This window comes from Erythrolamprus reginae, chromosome Z (assembly GCF_031021105.1).
Source record: "Erythrolamprus reginae isolate rEryReg1 chromosome Z, rEryReg1.hap1, whole genome shotgun sequence".
NCBI classification, from domain to species: domain Eukaryota; kingdom Metazoa; phylum Chordata; class Lepidosauria; order Squamata; family Dipsadidae; genus Erythrolamprus; species Erythrolamprus reginae.
In genome coordinates, this window is record NC_091963.1 from 86912992 (window position 1) to 86934127 (window position 21136).

The 21136-nt window shown below is 44.5% G+C and overlaps 2 protein-coding genes across 8 annotated transcripts in view; both read right to left on the reverse strand.

Annotated features, from left to right (window-relative positions):
- Positions 1–21136, reverse strand: part of SEC61B (SEC61 translocon subunit beta) — a 1118247-nt gene that overhangs the window by 145443 nt on the left and 951668 nt on the right. The window lies entirely within an intron of this gene.
- Positions 1–21136, reverse strand: part of INVS (inversin) — a 426566-nt gene that overhangs the window by 128278 nt on the left and 277152 nt on the right. For all 7 annotated transcript variants that reach the window (XM_070727774.1, XM_070727772.1, XM_070727775.1 and 4 more), the window contains exons 9-10: positions 3022–3177; positions 1187–1416 (exon numbers count right to left, since the gene is read on the reverse strand). In XM_070727774.1, coding sequence (XP_070583875.1) covers positions 1187–1416; positions 3022–3177 — 386 coding nt within the window. The remainder of the gene's footprint in view (positions 1–1186; positions 1417–3021; positions 3178–21136) is intronic.

The window sequence follows — 21136 nt, forward strand, 5'->3', positions numbered from 1 at the left end:
TTGTGAGTGACATAGGGGAAGGTTTGGTAGGGAAGGTTTGCCTATTTGCCGATGACTCTAAAGTGTGCAATAGGGTTGATATTCCTGGAGGGGTCTGTAATATGGTAAATGATTTAGCGTTACTAGATAAATGGTCAAAGCAATGGAAACTGCAGTTTAATGTTTCCAAATGTAAAATAATGCACTTGGGGAAAAGGAATCCTAAATCTGAGTATTGCATTGGCAGTTCTGTGTTAGCAAAAACTTCAGAAGAGAAGGATTTAGGGGTAGTGATTTCTGACAGTCTCAAAATGGGTGAACAGTGTGGTCGGGCGGTAGGAAAGGCAAGTAGGATGCTTGGCTGCATAGCTAGGGGTATAACAAGCAGGAAGAGGGAGATTGTGATCCCCTTATATAGAGCGCTGGTGAGACCACATTTGGAGTACTGTGTTCAGTTCTGGAGACCTCACCTACAAAAAGATATTGACAAAATTGAACGGGTCCAAAGACGGGCTACAAGAATGGTGGAAGGTCTTAAGTATAAAACGTATCAGGAAAGACTGAATGAACTCAATCTGTATAGTCTGGAAGACAGAAGGAAAAGGGGGGACATGATCGAAACATTTAAATATGTTAAAGGGTTAAATAGGGTTCAGGAGGGAAGTGTTTTTAACAGGAAAGTGAACACAAGAACAAGGGGACACAATCTGAAGTTAGTTGGGGGAAAGATCAAAGGCAACATGAGAAAATATTATTTTACTGAAAGAGTAGTAGATCCTTGGAACAAACTTCCAGCAGACGTGGTTGGGAAATCCACAGTAACTGAATTTAAACATGCCTGGGATAAACATATATCCATCCTAAGATAAAATACAGGAAATAGTAAAAGGGCAGACTAGATGGACCAAGAGGTCTTTTTCTGCCGTCAGTCTTCTGTGTTTCTATGTTTCTATGTTTCTTATCTCTCCATGCCAGAATTCTTATTTGGACAAGACCAACAACACTTGCAATTTCCCTTGAAAATATTATTTAATTTCCCAAGCATGCTAGGTATATACCGTACATGACACCCACTTTTTATTCTATGAATTTCTAGTGGAATTTGGTGCTAAAACTTGGTTAAAGTTTAATATCCAAGTAATGTATTCCAACAGACAAGGTGTGCATGCCCAAACTATTATAATTAATATAATAAAACAGCACATACCTCTTTGTCTTGAATATTTGGATCTGCATTATTTTCCAATAGTACCACCATACAATTAATATAGCCTCCATAGGCAGCACACTGCAGTGGAGTTCTACCCGCATAATCCTGCACATTAGGATTTATTTTATTTTCTATCAATATTTGGCAAACGTCTGGGTTTCCTCCTAGAGCTGCCCAGTGTAAGGGAGAGTGACCATCTTGATCAACCAAATCAACTCTTGCTCCCCCTGCAATAATAACATATGTTAATCCATGGAGTCTGCCTCAGTTGCTTATTAACAAACTAAAAAAGTGTATGGTGAGGCTATGCGTACATCATTCTAGCTTTCAGTCTTGAGTTTTGAGAGGTGTTTTATATGCAGAAAACTGCCAATGAATCTACTTACTGACAATCTGAATGGAAGTATGTTTTGTGCGTGCATATAAAAGCCAGATACACATCTGCAATCAAATTTGTTTCTCTCTTCCCACATAAAGAAAGGGCTTCCTGATGAAAAAGTCACCATGTTCTGGTATGATACATATTTTTACATTATTTTTTTCTTTACTGTTTTTCCCTTGGATCTAGTGAATTAACTAGTTGATAATAAAGGTACAATGAGATTACAATCAGAGAACAGAAACAAGCCAGTTTGGCAAACTATAGGGCAGTGATGACGAATCTATGGCACGGGCGCCACAGGTGGCATGTGGAACATATCTGCTGGCATGCGAGCCGTTGCCCTAGCTCAGTTCAAACGTGCATGTGGTGCCACCAGCTGATTTTTGGCCTGCACAGAAGCTCTGGGAGGGCATTTTTGCTTCCAGAGAGCTTCCAGGTGGATGGGGAGGGCATCTTTACCCTCTTCCGGCTCCAGGGAAGCCCTTAGAGCCTGGGGAGGGCAGAACACAAGCCTACTGTGCCCACCAGAACTTTGGAAACAGGCCATTTCTGGCCTCCAGATTGCCTCCGGGGGGAGGGGCAGGGGAAGCTGTTTTCGCTCTCCCAAGGCATTCAATTCAATTTATTAGATTTGTATGCCGTCCCTCTCCATAGACTCCGTAGACATTGAATTAAGGATGCAGGCACTCATGCATGTGTGATAGCACGCACACACACTCTTTTGGCACCCAAGGAAAAAAGGTTTGCCATCAATGCTATAGGGCCTCTATTCCATTTCCCATATAGAATTGCTATGTTAAACCTGGGTGTAAAAAAGTATATTTCCTAAAATGTTAACGTTAATAATATAATTTAACTAGTCATTTGTTATTTAGGATGTTACATTCAATTTTCTGTTGGGATTTTTGATCAGAGTAGTCTCAGTTTTATATTTAAACATTCTCTTTTCTGACTATTTTCTTAGCCTGAGTAAATTTTAAATCTGTCTGCAGATTTTAATATCTAAAATCTGTAGACAGGTAGCATAATAAAGTGTTTCCCCAAAACTGTTTAGGACTATGAAGATTGATAGCAAAAATAAACGGTTAAGTTTTAACCAGTCTGTTGAAAATTTGGCAGTCTAAACATTTAATGCATATTCCAAATGATTAAAGATGCTAACCCAAACTACATAGAATACTTATCATATTGAAAACCAGAGTTACTCCTATATCTGAGACTTCCTATCAGTCTATTTCCCTCTATAAAGATAAGTTACTTTCAAAATTTAAAATTTTCAGGAACAGGACCCCTTAAATATATCTGAAATATTTTACAAAAAGGTTGGTTAAAATATTTTTCCCATTATCCATCATAAACTAATCCCTCACAATATTGACTATCACTACTCTTTGCTCAATTCAAAAGCTAAAAACAGCCAAATGTTTACGAAGAAATTTAGGCAGCTGACCTTTAATGAGTGTCTGTATTACCTCCTTATGTCCCATTTCACAAGCACGGAAAAGAGGAGTATGTTTCATTACATCAGCAGAATCTACCTGGGCACAATGTTTTAGAAGCAACTGCACAGTGCTGACATGGCCAGAAAGGGCAGCAGCATGTAATGCTGAAAAATTTAAAGAGAATGCAGTTATTAAAATGGTGTTTAATTAAAATAGTGAATCTAACAAAACATAAAACAGATACTAAGATAAAGGATTGATATTTATACCTGGATGTATTGGACATCACTCACTCCATTTATTTGTTTTGTAATTGCCTCATGCTTGTTGCATTTTATTTATATCTCTATATATTAAATTTACATAAACTGAACACATGTATGTAGGACCTCTGATATAAATCTAGATTTTAAAAAATCTGATGCTATCATTGAAAACAGCAACTTTGTTAAAGAATAATGAAAATAAATTCAAACAACAAGGGAATTCAAATTCCATATCCAAGTTACAATAAAATAAAGATATGAAAAGTTAAGGGATAGCTTTTTTTTAAAAAAAAGACTTCAGTTCTTCAAGTAGGTGGTGGTCAAGTAGTTCTTCAAGTAGATGGTGGTTGACTCATCTTGTAAAAATAAACTGTATTGACTGGGATCAATACTTAGAATACAGGCCACTAGAAAATCCCAAGGTTATGGACAGACTGGGAACTTGAAAAACAAATTAGAGGAGAAAGTAATAAGAAACTGCTTCTCTAATTTTGCCCAGAGCCATTGTGCCACACCATTAACAACTTTGCTATAGGGAACTGAAAATCAAGAGACGTCTAGAGAAGCGATGGAGGAAGAGTAAGTCCGAATCCCACCGAACACTTGTAAGAGCTTTTATTAAGACTTACAAAGTGGCGCTCAAGGCGGCAAGATGCGCGTACCATGCCACCTTGATTGCATCAGCGGAATCCCGCCCGGCTGCCCTGTTTAGGGTGACCCGCTCCCTTCTAAATCAGGGGGGAGTTGGGGAACCCTTGCAGGGAAGTGCTGAGGAATTTAACTCGTATTTAGCTGATAAAGTCGCTCGGATCCGAGCGGAACTCGACTCCAATTGCATAGCAGTATCGGCTGACAATGAGTCAGTCGAGGTGACTGGGGCTAAACGTCTTTGTCCATCTGTCTGGGAGGAGTTTGACTTGGTGACACCTGATGAAGTGGACAAGGCCATTGGAGCTGTGAGTTCTGCCACCTGCTTACTGGATCCGTGTCCCTCTTGGTTGGTTTCGGCCAGTCGAGAGGTGACACGGAGCTGGGTCCAGGAGATTGTCACCGCCTCCTTGGGGAGGGGGTCCTTCCCGGCTCCTTATAAGGAGGCACTTGTGCGCCCCCTCCTCAAGAAGCCTTCCCTGGACCCAGCCGTGCTTAACAACTACCGTCCAGTCTCCAACCTTCCCTTTATGGGGAAGGTTGTTGAGAAGTTGGTGGCGCTCCAACTCCAGCGGTCCTTGGAAGAAGCCGATTATCTAGGGCCTCAACAGTCGGGTTTCAGGCCCGGTTACAGCACGGAAACTGCTTTGGTCGCGTTGATGGATGATCTCTGGCGGGCCCGGGACAGGGGCTTGTCCTCTGTCCTGGTGCTTCTTGACCTCTCAGCGGCTTTCGATACCATCGACCATGGTATCCTTCTGCGCCGACTGGAGGGGTTGGGAGTGGGAGGCACTGTTCTCCAGTGGTTCTCCTAGTACCTCTCCGGTCGGTCGCAGTCGGTGTTAGTGGGGGGTCAGAGGTCGACCTCTAGGTTTCTCCCTTGTGGGGTACCTCAGGGGTCGGTCCTCTCCCCCCTGCTATTTAATATCTACATGAAACCGCTGGGTGAGATCATCCAAGGGCATGGGGTGAGGTATCATCAATATGCGGATGATACCCAGTTGTACATCTCCACCCCATGTCCAGTCAGCGAAGCAGTGGAAGTGATGTGCCGGTGCCTGGAGGCTGTTGGGGACTGGATGGGTGTCAACAAACTCAAACTCAATCCAGACAAGACGGAGTGGCTGTGGGTGTTGCCTCCCAAGGACAATTCCATCTGTCCGTCCATTACCCTGGGGGGGGAACTACTGACCCCCTCAGAGAGGGGCGCAACTTGGGCATCCTCCTCGACCCACAGCTGACATTGGAACATCATCTTTTGACTGTGGCGAGGAGGGCGTTTGCCCAGGTTCGCCTGGTGCACCAGTTGCGGCCCTATTTGGACAGGGAGTCATTGCTCACAGTCACTCATGCCCTTATCACCTCGAGGTTCGATTACTGCAACGCTCTCTACATGGGGCTACCTCTGAAAAGTGTTCGGAAACTTCAGATCGTGCAGAACGCAGCCGCGAGAGCCATCGTGGGGCTTCCCAGATTCGCCCACGTTTCTATAACACTCCGTGGCCTGCATTGGCTGCCAATCAGTTTCCGGTCACAATTCAAAGTGTTGGTCATGACCTTTAAAGCCCTACATGGCATTGGACCAGAATACCTCCGGAACCGCCTACTACCGCACGAATCCCAGCGGCCGATAAGGTCCCACAGAGTTGGCCTTCTCCGGGTCCCGTCGACTAAACAATGTCGTCTGGCGGGCCCCAGGGGAAGAGCCTTCTCTGTGGCGGCCCCGGCCCTCTGGAATCAACTCCCCCCGGAGATTAGAACTGCTCCCACCCTCCTTGTCTTCCGTAAACTACTTAAGACCCATCTATACCGCCAGGCATGGAGGATTTGAGACACCTTTCCCCCAGGCTTATTATAATTTATGTTTGGTATGTATGTGCTGTTTGGTTTTTTAAATTGATAGGGTTTTTAGTTTTTTTCTTAATATTAGATTTGTGCCTGTACAATATTGTTTTATCGCTTGTTGTGAGCCGCCCTGAGTCTTCGGAGAGGGGCAGCATACAAATCTAATAAATTATTATTATTATTATTATTATTATTATTATTATTATTATTATCATCTCAGGATAAAAGTTGAAATAAGAGGGAATAAAATGCTTAAGAAGCACAGTGATACCTTGTCTTACGAACTTTATTGGTTCCGGGAGGAGGTTCGTAAGGTGAAAAGTTCGTAAGACGAAACAATGTTTCCCATAGGAAACAATGGAAAACCAATTAATGCGTGCAAGCAAAAATTTTTTTCGCAAAAATGGCGCTCTGCTGGGCGCCGCCGCCCGGCTGTCACCTTTTGAAACAGCCATGTGCTTCTCTGTGTTCTCCCGAATGCCAAACCCGAAAAGTTCGGCAAAAGTTCAGGTTCGGGAGAATGCCGACAAGCACCGCCGCCTGGCTGTCACCTTGCCAGAAGAGCTGTGGAGCTGTCGGCTGGTGGGGAAGCTCAAACGGAGGTTGGGAATCCAAATAGGGAATTCCAGGGGTGGAATTTTGATGTCGCAGAGACATCCTTCCTGGAGTCCATGTTTTGGCCGGCGAGGAAGGACATCTCTGTGACGTCAAAGCTCCGCCCCTGGAATTCCCTATTGGGATTCCCCGCCTCCGTTTGAGCCTTCCGACTGGCCGACAGCTCCATGGCTCTTCTGGCAAGGTGGCAGCTGGGGGGCAGCGCTTCTCTGCATTCTCCCAAACCCGAACGCCAAACCCGAACTTTTGCCGAACCTCCGGGTTCGTCATTCGGGAGATCGCCAAGAAGCTGCAGCAGCGACAGGAGCCCAGCCGTTGGTGGAAGGACTCCGAAAGCGCCCATTCCCCAGCTGAGACATTCAGAAGCTTTTAGCACCAGAGATTCTCAGCAGAGCCATCCCAAAGCTGCAGCCTAGCTGGTTGCATAAAACTCTGGAAAACATCCGCTCCCCAACTGATCAAAGAAAGTATACAAATACAAATAAACATAATAATAAAGAAAGAAAGCCCATCAAGCCAGGACCCATTCTGGATTTCCAAATTCCTGCTGATCCTGATTTTCCTGCAACCCCCTCTTACACCGGAGGTCAGCCAACTTTTAAAGAAACAGTCCACGTGGCTCCCTGGGGTAACAATAGACCACTGACCCTGTTTGTGTATGAACCATCCCAAGAAACAGAAATAAATTGTGAAACGTAGTTAAAGCTTCTTGACACACTAACTCGACTGTAAAAAAGCTAAATCTTCCCAACAATACCTATCATTAACCATGGCAAACAAAAAATCAAAAACCCTCACATACAAACACCCTCAAATGGATGATACCTCTAACAAAGATAACATTTGTTACAAATGCAGTAAATCCATCAATGATATAGAAGAATACAACAAATGCCAGATATGCCTAAACTACGCCCGTAACACCTGCCTGGAAATAAACAAAAACATAACCAATTTCCTTCAAAAAGCTTCCACCTTCCTTCATTTTTGCCCTACATGTCTACCCAAACTTAACGAACTGATCACCATGTCCAATAAATTTCTCAACCTTATCTACACAAAAAGATTACATTGAATCTATGGAAGCCCGAATTGAAGCAAGAATACAAGCATGCTTCACATCCTTGGACAATAAAATCACAACACAGGCAAAAAGAAATTCAATAGACCTAAATCACACTTCAATACAACAACAAAACCCTCAACCAATAACCCATCCACCACCACCACCACCATATGATCAACCATATCAACCACCTCATCAACACACCAACCACCCAAATAACTAATCAAAGACACCTTGAAAGAGAAAAAAAACGTAATAATGCCATCCTATTTGGACTACAAACCACTAATGAACCTGATATCAATAAAATTCACACTATCATTGCACCAATATTCCCTGCGGACGATATCATTGCAGTGTCCAGAGACGGCCCCAAGTTCAAATACAGAGATGGCTCGGCAGCACCTCAATTTTGCAGAGTTGTTTACAAAAATGAAATTAGCAAACGTAAATTCATCAACACTATAAACTCCATCAACCGAAATGACTCTAACCCCAAAAAACTTTGTGCAAGACCAGATCTATCCATATTACAGCGAATACAATCCCGTGAACTTCGTGCTGAATTTAAAAAGTGTCAAGATCAAGGACAAACCAACCTATACATCGACTACTGAGCAGGTTGCATTAGGACCAAGATCCACATCCCACCATCCAACCCTTCAAACTCCATCATCCAAAACCATCCTCGCATACATCTCTCCATCAACCAAGAACAAGCCTCCATCAACCAAGCACAATCCACCATAAATCTCAAGCCTCAAACAACTATAGCTCAAATCCATCCTAACTACCTACCCACCTCCAATCAAAACCCCAACCCTCCAACACCTATTGCTCAAATCCACCATAACTACCTGCCCACCTCCAACCAAGACCAACTCCAACTCCCAGTCAACCAAGACTAGGGATGCACACCCCTTACTTCCTCATCATCAACCACTTCTAACATTAAATGTAAACTAATAAACTCAAGAAGCATTGCTAACAAAATACCCAAGCTCCTTACCTTACTAAAAACCACAAATATGATATCATATTTATATGCAAAACATGGTTAAACGTATCTCTCCCCAACTCCATTATTACAATTAATGACTACCGATCTGACCACAAAACCCGAAGAAGAGGTGGAGTTGCAATCTTCTATAAAAAATCACTCAACCTAAAGGAAATGCAAGTTAAACAAGATCTTTACCTTCCAGAAACCATCATATGTGAACTAATCTCAGTCACCATACTCTGCTTCCTCCTATGTTACAGAGCCCCTGACTACGACATCTCACATGCAAACAAGCTAACCACACTATTAACGTGGGCAACCTCCTACCAACATCCTCTTATATTTCTTGGCGATTTAAACTTACCTCATATTAACTGGTCCCCAAATGAATGCACAACTGAACCCATCCACTCAATCCTCTACAATGCTATCACTAGTCTAGGACTAGTGCACCTAGTTACAGACAACACCAGACTCAACAACTGCTTAGACCTCATCTTCTGCAAAAGTTTACACTCAATTTATGGACTCAAAGTAAGAGAACCCTTTTCCAACAGCGACCACAGCACAATCAACTTTTTCCTCAATGTACTTCCTCAAATAAACAACTCCAAGAAAACAAGACAACCAATTTCAACTTTAAAAAGGCAAACTATGAAAACATATAATCTTATCTCTCATCTGTTGACTGGACCACAATATTCTCTGGCTGTATCACAGTAGATGACTATTACAATATATTTTTACTCGAGATCCAAAGAGTCATAAAATTATATGGTGTCCCTTGACACCAGGGAAGGGGGGGAGGAGTGGCTATTATAGCCAGGGAGAGCCTTCGCCTGTGTAGACTCGTTGCTCCGGAGATTGCGGGTTGTGAGTCCCTCCTAGTGAAGTTGGACTTAGGGGTTCAGGTGGGCTTGTTTCTCATGTACCTGCCTCCCAGCTGCGTGGCACAAGCCCTGCCTGTGCTACTTGAGGAGGTAGTCAGGCTGGCGGTGGGGTTCCCCAGACTTATTGTCTTGGGGGACCTCAACCTGCCGTCGCTCAGCGAATCCTCTGGACTGGCACAGGAGTTCATGGCCACCATGGCAGCCATGGACCTGACCCAAATAGTACAGGGTCCGACTCACAAGGGGGGGCACGCACCCGACATGGTATTCCTCTCTGAGCAACTGAGTAATGGTCTGAGACTAAGGGGCTTAGAAGTGTTGCCTTTGTCATGGTCAGACCATTTTCTGCTGTGGCTTGACTTCCTGGCTCCAATCCTCCCCCGCACGGAGGCGGAACCAATTAAGTTGTTCCGCCCCAGGCGCCTGATGGATCCAGAAGGTTTTCAGAAGGCATTTGGGGTTCTTCCAGATACACTCATCCACAGTTCGGCAGAGTCTCTGGCTGAGGCCTGGAACAAGGCGGCAGCGGAGGCCCTTGACCGAATTGCGCCGCTGCGACCTCTCCGCAGCGCTAGACCCCGTAGAGCCCCATGGTTCAACGAGGAGCTCCAGGAGTTGAAATGCCAGAAGAGACGTCTATAGAAGCGATGGAGGAAGAGTAAGTCCGAATCCGATCGAACACTTGTAAGAGCTAATATTAAGAATTACAAAGTGGCACTCAAGGCGGCAAGATGCGTGTATCATGCCGCCTTGATTGCATCAGCGGAATCCCGCCCGGCCGCTCTGTTTAGGGTAACCTGCTCCCTTCTTAACCAGGGGGGAGTTGGGGAGCCCTTACAGAGTAGTGCCGAGGACTTTAACACGTTTTTCGCTGATAAAATCGCTCAGATCCAAGCAGACCTTGACTCCAATTGTAAAACAGTATCGGCTGACAACGAGTCAGTCGAGGTGACTGGGGCTAAACGTCTTTGTCCATCTGTCTGGGGGGAGTTTGACTTGGTGACACCTGATGAAGTGGACAAGGCCATTGCAGCTGTAAGCTCCGCCACCTGTTTACTGGATCCGTGTCCCTCTTGGTTGGTTTCGGCCAGTCAAGAGGTGACACGGAGCTGGGTCCAGGAGATTGTCAACGCCTACTTTGGGAGGGGGTCCTTTCCGGCTCCTTATAAGGAGGCACTTGTGCGCCCCTTCCTCAAGAAGCCTTCCCTGGACCCAGCAGTGCTAAATAACTACCGTCCAGTCTCCAACCTTCCCTTTATGGGGAAGGTTGTTGAGAAGGTGGTGGCGCTTCAACTCCAGCGGTCCTTGGAAGAAGCCGATTATCTAGGTCCTCAACAGTCTGGATTCAGGCCCAGTTACAGCACAGAAACTGCTTTGGTTGCGTTGATGGATGATCTCTGGCGGGCCCGGGACAGGGGCTTGCCCTCTGTGCTGATACTTCTTGACCTCTCAGCGGCTTTCGATACCATCGACCATGGTATCCTTCTGCGCCGGCTGGAGGGGTTGGGAGTGGGAGGCACTGTTCTTCAGTGTTTCTCCTCCTACCTCTCCAGTCGGTCGCAGTCGGTGTTAGGGGGGGGGTCAGAGGTCGACCTATAGGTCTCTCCCTTGTGGGGCACCTCAGGGTTCGGTCCTCTCCCCCCTGCTATTTAACCGCTGAGTGAGATCATCCAAGGGCATGGGGTGAGGTATCATCAATATGCCGATGATACCCAGTTATACATCTCCACCCAATGTCCAGTCAACGAAGCAGTGGAAGTGATGTGCCGGTGCCTGGAGGCTGTTGGGGCCTGGATGGGTGTCAACAAACTCAAACTCAACCCAGACAAGACGGAGTGGCTGTGGGTCCTGCCTCCCAAGGACAATTCCATCTGTCCATCCATTACCCTGGGGGGAGAATCATTGACCCCCTCAGAGAGGGTTCACAATTTGGGCATCCTTCTCGATCCACAGCTCACATTAGAGAAACACGTTTCAGCTGTGGCGAGGGGGGCGTTCGCCCAGGTTCGCCTGGTGCACCAGTTACAACCCTATTTGGACCGGGAGTCACTACTCACAGTCACTCATGCCCTCATCACCTCGAGGCTCGACTACTGTAACGCTCTCTACCAGGGCTACCTTTGAAAAGTGTTCGGAAACTTCAGATCGTGCAGAATGCAGCTGCGAGAGCAATCATGGGCTTTCCCAAATATGCCCATGTTACTCCAACACTCCGCAGTCTGCATTGGTTGCCGATCAGTTTCAGGTCACAATTCAAAGTGTTGGTTATGACCTATAAAGCCCTTCATGGCACCGGGCCAGAATATCTCAGGGACCGCCTTCTGCTGCACGAATCCCAGCAACCAGTTAGGTCCCACAGAGTGGGTCTTCTCCGGGTCCCGTCAACCAAACAGTGCCGCTTGGCGGGACCCAGAGAAAGAGCCTTCTCTGTGGTGGCCCCGACCCTCTGGAACCAACTCCCCCCAGAGATTAGAATTGCTCCCACCCTCCTTGCCTTTCGTAAGCTGCTTAAAACCCACCTCTGCCGCCAGGCATGGGGGAACTAAGATACACTTTCCCCCTAGGCCTTCACAATTTTATATATGGTATGTATGTATGTATGTATGATTGGTTTTTATATAATGGGTTTTTAACTGCTTTTTAGTATTGGATTTTGTTGTACTGTTTTACTGCTGTTGTTAGCCGCCCCGAGTCTGTGGAGAGGGGCGGCATACAAATCCAATAAATAATAATAATAATAATAATAATAATGATAATAATAATAATAATAATAATAATAATAATATATGTACCTCTAATATTCACCAAAACCAAGAAAAATAAATTACCCATAAAAATAAGAAAGCTACAATCCAAAAAAAAGATTACTCTGGCGTAAAAATAAAACAGGCCATGTTGCAAACTTTAAAAACCGTTATAAAAATTTATGTCACCAAATAAAGACTGAATGTACCAACTATCACATTAATCAAGAAGAAAACCTCCTACGTACAAAATAAACTCGTGCCTTCTATAACTTTGTAAACAATAAACTCAAGGACTCTCGATCCATCCCATCCCTTAAAGGACCTAATGATAAAGAGTATAACTATGAAACAATTAAAGCCAACCTCTTTAACACCTTCTTCAGCTCTGTCTTGGTTAACAGCAACGGCTCATGGCCAGCATTTCCTAGTTGCAACTCAACTAACTTCAATGATCTAACACAAATTGAATTTACAGAGGAAAATGTTAAAAAATCATTACACAACCTAAAACCTTCCCTTTCTATCGGACCAGACGGACTATGCGCATACTTCTTTAAAAAGCTCTCCTCAACCCTGGCTGAACCCCTAAGCATAATTTTCAAAATATCTTCTATAACTAGTTCCCTACTTAAACTCTGGTCTCTAGCCACAGTCATCCCTATCTTCAAAAAAGGTGATCCAAGCAACGTTGAAAACTACAGACCAATCTCCCTGACTTGTGTCACTTGCAAAGTCATGGAATCCATCATAAACCAATCCATTACACTTCATCTTGAAACTAATAACCTACTTTCCAACAAACAGTTCGGTTTCAGGAAATAATTATCCTGCAACCTACAACTCTTACACTGTAAAAACCTATGCACTACCCAACTTGATCAGGGTAGATCAATAGATGCAATCTATATACTTTTGCAAAGCCTTTGACTCAGTAGTTCATGACAAACTTCTTCTGAAACGAAAATCCTATGGCATCTCTGGATCTCTGCATGATTGGATTTCAGCGTTCCTGTCCAACAGACAAAAGTGGTCAAAATAGGTAATGCCATATCTAATCCTGCTCCAGTTAACAGTGGTGTCCCACAAGGCAGTGTTTTAGGACCTACTCTCTTTATACTCTACATAAACGATCTCTGTGACAACATGACAAGCAATTGTGTTCTCTTTGTTGATGATGTTAAACTACTTAATACTACTAACAATATTTCTACCCTTCAAAAGGACCTGGATCATGTAGCTGAATGGTCTACCAACTGGCAACTTCAAATCTCTACCAACAAATGCTCCGTCCTACACATTGATAAAAAGAATCCGAATGCTAAATACATACTTGGTAAAACTGAACTAACAGCGGACCCTCACTCAGTCAAAAGTCTTGGAATACTCATTTCCAATGACCTAGGTGCTAGAGCCCACTGTAACAGCATTGCCAAAAAGGCTTTAAGAATTGTAAACCTAATCTGACGTAGCTTCTTCTCTAGAAACACTGATTTATTAACCAGAGCATATAAAACATTCGTCAGACCTATTCTAGAATATAGTTCACCTGTGTGGAATCCACACTGCATATCAGATATTAATACAATCGAAGGAGTCCAGAAATACTTCACAAGAAGAGTCCTTCACTCCTCATGTAACAAATTACCCTACTCCTCCAGACTTCAAATACTAAATCTAGAAAATTTACAACTACGTCATCTCCGAACTGATTTAACTGTTGTTCATAAAATCATACATCATAATGTACTCCCTGTCAGTGACTACTTCACCTTTAACAACAACAACACAAGAGCACATAATAGATACAAACTGAATGTAAATCGCTCCAAACTTGACTGCAGAAAATACGATTTCAGCAATAGAGTAGTCACTGCCTGGAATTCATTACCTGACTCTGTTGTTGCTTCCCCCAACCCCAAAATCTTCAACCTTACATTATCTACAGTTGACCTCTCCCCTTTTCTAAGAGGTCTGTAAGGGGCGTGCATAAGTGCACTTATGTGCCTAATGTTCCTGTCCTACTGTCTTATTATCCTTTCTATTACTACGTTCTACTTATGTTATGTTAACATGTACTATAATACTATACTTGTTTGACAAATAAATAAATAAATAAATAAATAAAAATAAATAAATCTCCCAGATGCTCTGCAGCTTGCTCTGGTGAGTGATAGACTGCCCAAAAAGAAAAGGATTATTTCTGTACTTCAAGGGGAAGCAATCACATATGGTCACAGACTTTAAAACCTATTTAATACTACCTCCTTTGCAAGGATTTTTCAGTGAGTCTTTCCTGCAAGTAGTTACATTAAAAAAGTAGCCTTTGAAGGGGAAAAGTCTCTCCCCCCCCCCCCATCATCAATCTACAGAAGACCCTTGCTTATGTCTATGCTATTTAACCTATACTGAGCTTAAAGAAGCGACATTAAACACTTCATTAGAACTTTGCTTACCTACTATCAACACTATTCTACTATAAACTTACCTATTGTCAAACACTATTTTATCAGCAACCATGTCCAACAAAAAATTAAAAAAGTCTACAAAACATTCCCAAATGGAAGATGATTACCCAAACCAAGATGAGTTATGCTACAAATGCAACAAAACAACTGAAGATAAAGAAGAATGCACTAAATGCCAAATGTGCCTAAATTACACCCACAATGCCTGCCTGGAAATAAACAAAAATGTAACCAATATCCTACTAAAAACTCCCTCATTTCTATATTTCTGTTCATTACATTTATCCAAACCGAATGACCTAATTACCATGGCTATTAAATTCCAAAACCTTGAAATAACCACAGCCTCGTAAAAAGATCACATTGATTCTATCTAAGCATGCATCGAAGAATGCATTGAATGCATCAAAGCACACATTGAAGAACGCATACAAGCATGCTTCACTTCTTTGGATAATAAAATCTCAGCACAATCAAAAGGAAACCCAATTCATCTAAACCATACTCCAATACAACAACAACTATTATCACCTCAACCTTATGTTCAACACAACTACTACCTCAACCATATGTTCAACCATGACATCCACTACCTCAACAATCCAACAACCTTCCTAATGACTTTTCCCTACTCATCAGAGACACCCTGGAATGTGAACAAAAACAGAATAATGCAATTCTATTTGGCTTGAAGTCATAAGTGAATCTGATAGAGATCAAATTCGCAAAATCATTACATCTAAAATACCAGCTGATGAAATCATTGAAGTGACCAGAGATGGACCTGAATTCAAATATAGAGATGGTTCAGTGGCCCCCAAATTCTGCAGATTGGTTTGCACTCAGGAAACACAATTTCATTAAGATTATAAACTTTAAACAGAAATTACTCAAACTCAAAAAACTTTGTTCAAGACCCAATTTATCCATATTATAATGAATCCAATCCCACGAACTCTGAGCAGATCTTTAAAAATGTCAAGACCAAGGTCAAATTGACCTGTACATCGAATTATCATTCTGGCTGTATTAAAACCAGGACACGCAATCTACCAACCAATCCCCAAACCATCAACCAAAACCATCCTATCTTCCAATCTACCCTCAACCAAAATCAACCCCCCATAAACCCCAACCTTCAAACCACCATCGCCCAAAACATCCTAACTTCAAGTCCATCTTCAATCAAAGCCAATTCCCAATAAACAAGACTAGGTATGCACGCCCCTTATTTCCTCATCACCAACCACAGTTAATCTCAAATGTAAACTGATGAACTCAAGAAGCATTGTTAATAAAATACCTGAATTCCTTCTCTTACTAAAAATTGCTAAATTTGATTTCATATTTATCTGGTAAACATGGTTAAACAAATCCCTCCCTGACTCTGTTATCACAGTAAGAGACTATCAAGTTTACCGATCTGATCGTGAAACCCACAAAGGAGGTGGAGTTGCAATCTTCTATAAGAAATCACTCAAGTTAAACAAGAACTTTATCTTCCTGAAACCATCATCTGTGAACTGACCTTAGATACCACACTTTGCTTCCTTCTATGTTATAGAGCCCCGGATAGCGATATCACACATGCTGACGAACTAACCTCATTGCTAACATCGGCAACCTCCTACCTACCGCCTCTTATATTTCTTGGAGACTTAAACCTACCACATATAAACTGGACCCTAAACGAATGTACAATTGAACTCATACATTCAATCCTTTACAATGTTATTACTAGTCTAGGACTAGATCAACTAGTTACTGACAACACTAAACTTAACAATTGTCTTGACTTCATCTTCTACAATAGTATACACTCAATTTATGGACTACAAATAAAAGAACCCTTTTTTAACAGTGTTCATAGCATGATTTACTTAATCTAAACATACGCCCTCACAAAAACCATCTTAATAAAGGGACAACCAACTATAACTTCAAAAAGGCCAACTATGACATCGATACAATATTCTCTGACTGCATCACTGCCGAAGACAACTACAATATACTTGAAATCCAAAGAGTGATCAAATTATACATACCACTAATATTCACCAAAACTAAGAAAAGTAAATTACCCATAAAAATGAGAAAGCTCCAATCCAAAAAAAGATTTCTTTGGCATAAATATAAAACAGGCTATGTTACAAACTTTAAAAGCCGCTACAAAAATTTGTGTCACCAAATAAAGACTCAATGTACCAATTATCACCTCATCTAAGAAGAAAATCTTCTATGTACAAAGTCTACAGGTGCCTTCTATGACTTTATTAACAACAAACTCAAAGACTCTAAATCCATCTCACCCCTTAAAGGACCAAATAACATAGTTTAGTTTAGTTTAGTTTAGTTTAATCAGATTTGTATGCCGCCCCTCTCCGCAGACTCGGGGCGGCTCACAGCAACAGCAATACAAGACAAATCCAATATTAAATTAATTTTAAGAACACCACAAGTTAAAAACCAATCATACACACTAGCATACCATACACAAATTTTATAAGCCTAGGGGGAAGGAACATGTCAATTCCCCCATGCCTGACGACAGAGGTGGGTTTTAAGGAGCTTACGAAAGGCTAGGAGGGTGGGGGCAACTCTGATATCTGGGGGGAGTTGATTCCAAAGGGTCGGGGCCGCCACAGAGAAGGCTCTTCCCCTGGGTCCCGCCAAACGACATTGTTTAGTTGACGGGACCCGGAGAATGCCAACTCTGTGGGACCTAACTGGTCGCTGGGATTCGTGCGGCAGAAGGCGGTCCCGGAGATATTCTGGTCCGGTGCCATGAAGGGCTTTATAGGTCATAACCAACACTTTGAATTGTGACCGGAAACTGATCGGCAACCAATGCAGACTGCGGAGTGTTGGTGTGACATTGGCAAATTTAGGAAAGCCCATGATAGCTCTCGCAGCTGCATTCTGCACGATCTGAAGTTTCCGAACACTTTTCAAAGGTAGCCCCATGTAGAGAGCGTTACAGTAGTCGAGCCTCGAGGTGATGAGGGCATGAGTGACTGTGAGCAGTGACTCCCGGTCCAAATAGGGCCGCAACTGGTGCACCAGACGAACCTGGGCAAACGCCCCCCTCGCCACAGCTGAAAGATGTTTCTCTAATCTGAGCTGTGGATCGAGGAGGACGCCCAAGTTGCGGACCCTCTCTGAGGGGGTTAGTGACTCCCCCCCCAGGGTGATGGATGGACAGATGGAATTGTCCTTGGGAGGCAAAACCCACAGCCACTCCGTCTTATCCGGGTTGAGTTTGAGTCTGTTGACACCCATCCAGACCCCAACAGCCTCCAAGCACCGGCACATCACTTCCACTGCTTCGCCGACTGGACAAGGGGTGGAGATGTAAAGCTGGGTATCATCTGCATACTGATGATAACTCACCCCATGCCCTTGGATGATCTCACCCAGCGGTTTCATGTAGATATTAAATAGTAGGGGGGAGAGGACCGACCCCTGAGGCACCCCACAAGGGAGTAACCTAGAGGTCGACCTCTGACCCCCCACTAACACCGACTGCGACCGGCCAGAGAGGTAGGAAGAGAACCACTGAAGGACAGTGCCTCCCACTCCCAACCCCTCCAGCCGGTGCAGAAGGATACCATGGTCGATGGTATCGAAAGCCGCTGAGAGGTCAAGAAGCACCAGGACAGAGGATAAACCCCTGTCCCGGGCCCGCCAGAGATCATCCATCAGCGCGACCAAAGCAGTTTCCGTGCTGTAGCCGGGCCTGAATCCTGACTGCTGAGGACCTAGATAATCGGCTTCTTCCAAGGACCGCTGGAGCTGGAGCGCCACCACCTTCTCAACAACCTTCCCCATAAAGGGAAGGTTGGAGACTGGTCGATAGTTGTTGAGAATGGCTGGGTCCAGGGAAGGCTTCTTGAGGAGGGGGCGCACAAGTGCCTCCTTGTAGGGATCCGGGAAGGACCCCCTCCCTAAAGAAGCGTTGACAATCTCCTGGACCCAGCTCCGTGTCACCTCCCTGCTGGCCGAAACCAGCCAGGAGGGACACGGATCCAGTAAACAGGTGGCGGAACTCACAGCTCCAATGGCCTTGTCCACTTCATCAGGTGTCACCAGATCAAACTCTTCCCAGACAGGTGGACAAGTACATGCCCCAGTCACCTCAACTGACTCGTTGTCAGTCGACTCTGTATTCCAATTGGAGTCGAGGTCCGCTCGGATCCGAGCAATTTTATCAGCGAAAAACGTGTTAAAATCCTCGGCGCTACTCTGCAAGGGCTCCCCAACTCCCCCCTGATTAAGAAGGGAGCGGGTCACCCTAAACAGAGCGGCCGGGCGGGATTCCGCTGATGCAATCAAGGCGGAATGATACGCGCATCTTGCCGCCTTGAGCGCCACTTTGTAAGTCTTAACATGTGCTCTTACAAGTGTTCGATCGCATTCGGACTTACTCTTCCTCCATCGCTTCTCTAGACGTCTCTTCTGGCGTTTCAACTCCCGGAGCTCCTCGTTGAACCATGGAGCTCTACGGGGTCTAGTGCCGCGGAGAGGTCGCAACGGCGCAATTCGGTCAAGAGCCTCCGCTGCAGCCTTGTTCCAGGCCTCAGCCAGAGACTCTGCCGAACTGTGTACGAGTGTATCTGGAATAACCCCAAGCGCCTTCTGAAAGCCCTCTGGATCCATCAGGCGTCTGGGGCGGAACAGCTTAATCGGTTCCGCCTCCCTGCGGGGAAGGATTGGAGCCAGGAAGTCAAGCCGCAGTAGAAAATGGTCTGACCATGACACAGGCAACACTTCTAAGCCCCTTAGTCTCAGACCATTACTCAGTTGCTCGGAGAGGAATACCATGTCGGGTGCATGCCCCCCCTCATGAGTCGGACCCTGTACTACTTGGGTCAGGTCCATGGCTGTCATGGTGGCCATGAACTCCTGTGCCAGTCCAGAGGTTTCACCGAGCGATGGCAGGTTAAAGTCCCCCAAGACAATAAGTCTGGGGAACCCCACCGCCAACCCGGCTACCTCCTCGAGTAGCACAGGCAGGGCTTGTGACACGCAGCTGGGAGGCAGGTACGTGAGAAACAAGCCCACCTGAACCCCTAAGTCCAACTTCACCAGGAGGGACTCGCAGCCCGCAATCTCTGGAGCAACGAGTCTACGCAAGCCAAGGCTCTCCCTGGCTATAATAGCCACTCCTCCCCCCCTTCCCTGGGGTCGAGGCTGATGCCATATCTGAAACCCGGCTGGGCAAATTTCAGAGAGAGGGACTCCTCCCTCTGGGCCCAGCCAGGTTTCAGTAACACATGCCAGGTCGGCCTCCTCATCCAGGATCAGATCCCGGATGAGGAGAGCTTTATTTACCACCGACCTGGCATTGAGTAGCAGCAGCCTGAGCCCAGGGCCAGAATTACACTCATCACCAGCACCCAGGATTGGGTTCACAGAGCCGGATGAATATAATGATGAATCATTCAAAGCCAACCTCTTTAACACCATGTGCCGAATTGGTTTCTAGGCATTTCACCTCTGGCTCCGAATAAATATATAATGTAAAGAGTTTTCTCTCTCTTAAAAATACTATAAATCCTTCTTAGAAAAAAATAGTAGGTACAGGAATTTGCGGGCATCAAAGAGAATTTGAAGATTTACGATTTCAAGCAAAGACGGAGGTGCTTTTGCTGTAACAAGGAAGTGATAAGTGAGTACAATAAATCTTAAAATGGCGGAGGGAGGGAAAAAAGAAGACGTTTCCAGCTTAGCGAACATTGAAAAAAAACTGGATAAATTGCTGGACATTTGCACTGGATTTGAACAGAGATTTAATAAAGTAGAAACTAAAATGGAACAGCTGGATTCAGAAGTAAAGCAAATTAAAAAGGAGGATGAATCTTCTGCTGGAAAGATACTGAAAGTTGAGAAACAAGTGATGGATTACGATGGAAAAATAAGACAAATAAATGATAGAATCGCAAATTTAGAGGCCAGACAGAGAAGGAGGAATTTGCGTTTACGGGGGTTCAGAATGGATTCGGCCTCTGATTTAAAGTTAACAGAAGCTGTCTGTGCTTGGTTAAATAAACAGACAGACGTGCATGACAGCTTGGAGGAGTTGTTGCGAGTTCACTGGGCGGCCCCCAGAAGAGACGGGAGGCAGAGAGATGTCATCGTCGCTTTCCTCAGTGAAAAAAAAGCAGAGATGATTTATAAAACTTTGAAGACTTCTACGAGCCTTAAACAAGACGGAAATGAGATAAGGGTTCTGAGGGATCTTTCCTGGGAAACCCTGAGAGCGAGAGCTGTGTTGAAACCAATTGCAAGCCGGCTATATCAAAGTGGAACCAGATTTAGCTGGGGCTACCCAGTGGCCATCTTGGTGTTCCAGGACAATAAAATGTACAGAGCACGTTCATTGGAGGAGGGAAAGGCTTTATTGGATCAACTGGGGATTAAGTTTGATGAAACTGGAGCACTAGCATATGAAGGAGAAGAGGCTTTTGACGGTCGGAGTACCCCAGATGAGGAGGAAAGATGAAGGGAAGAGCAGCTGAAGGAGTTAAGCGGGCAGGTGGAGGCCATCAGAAAGGAGCAGAGAAAAACACGGGCTCTGC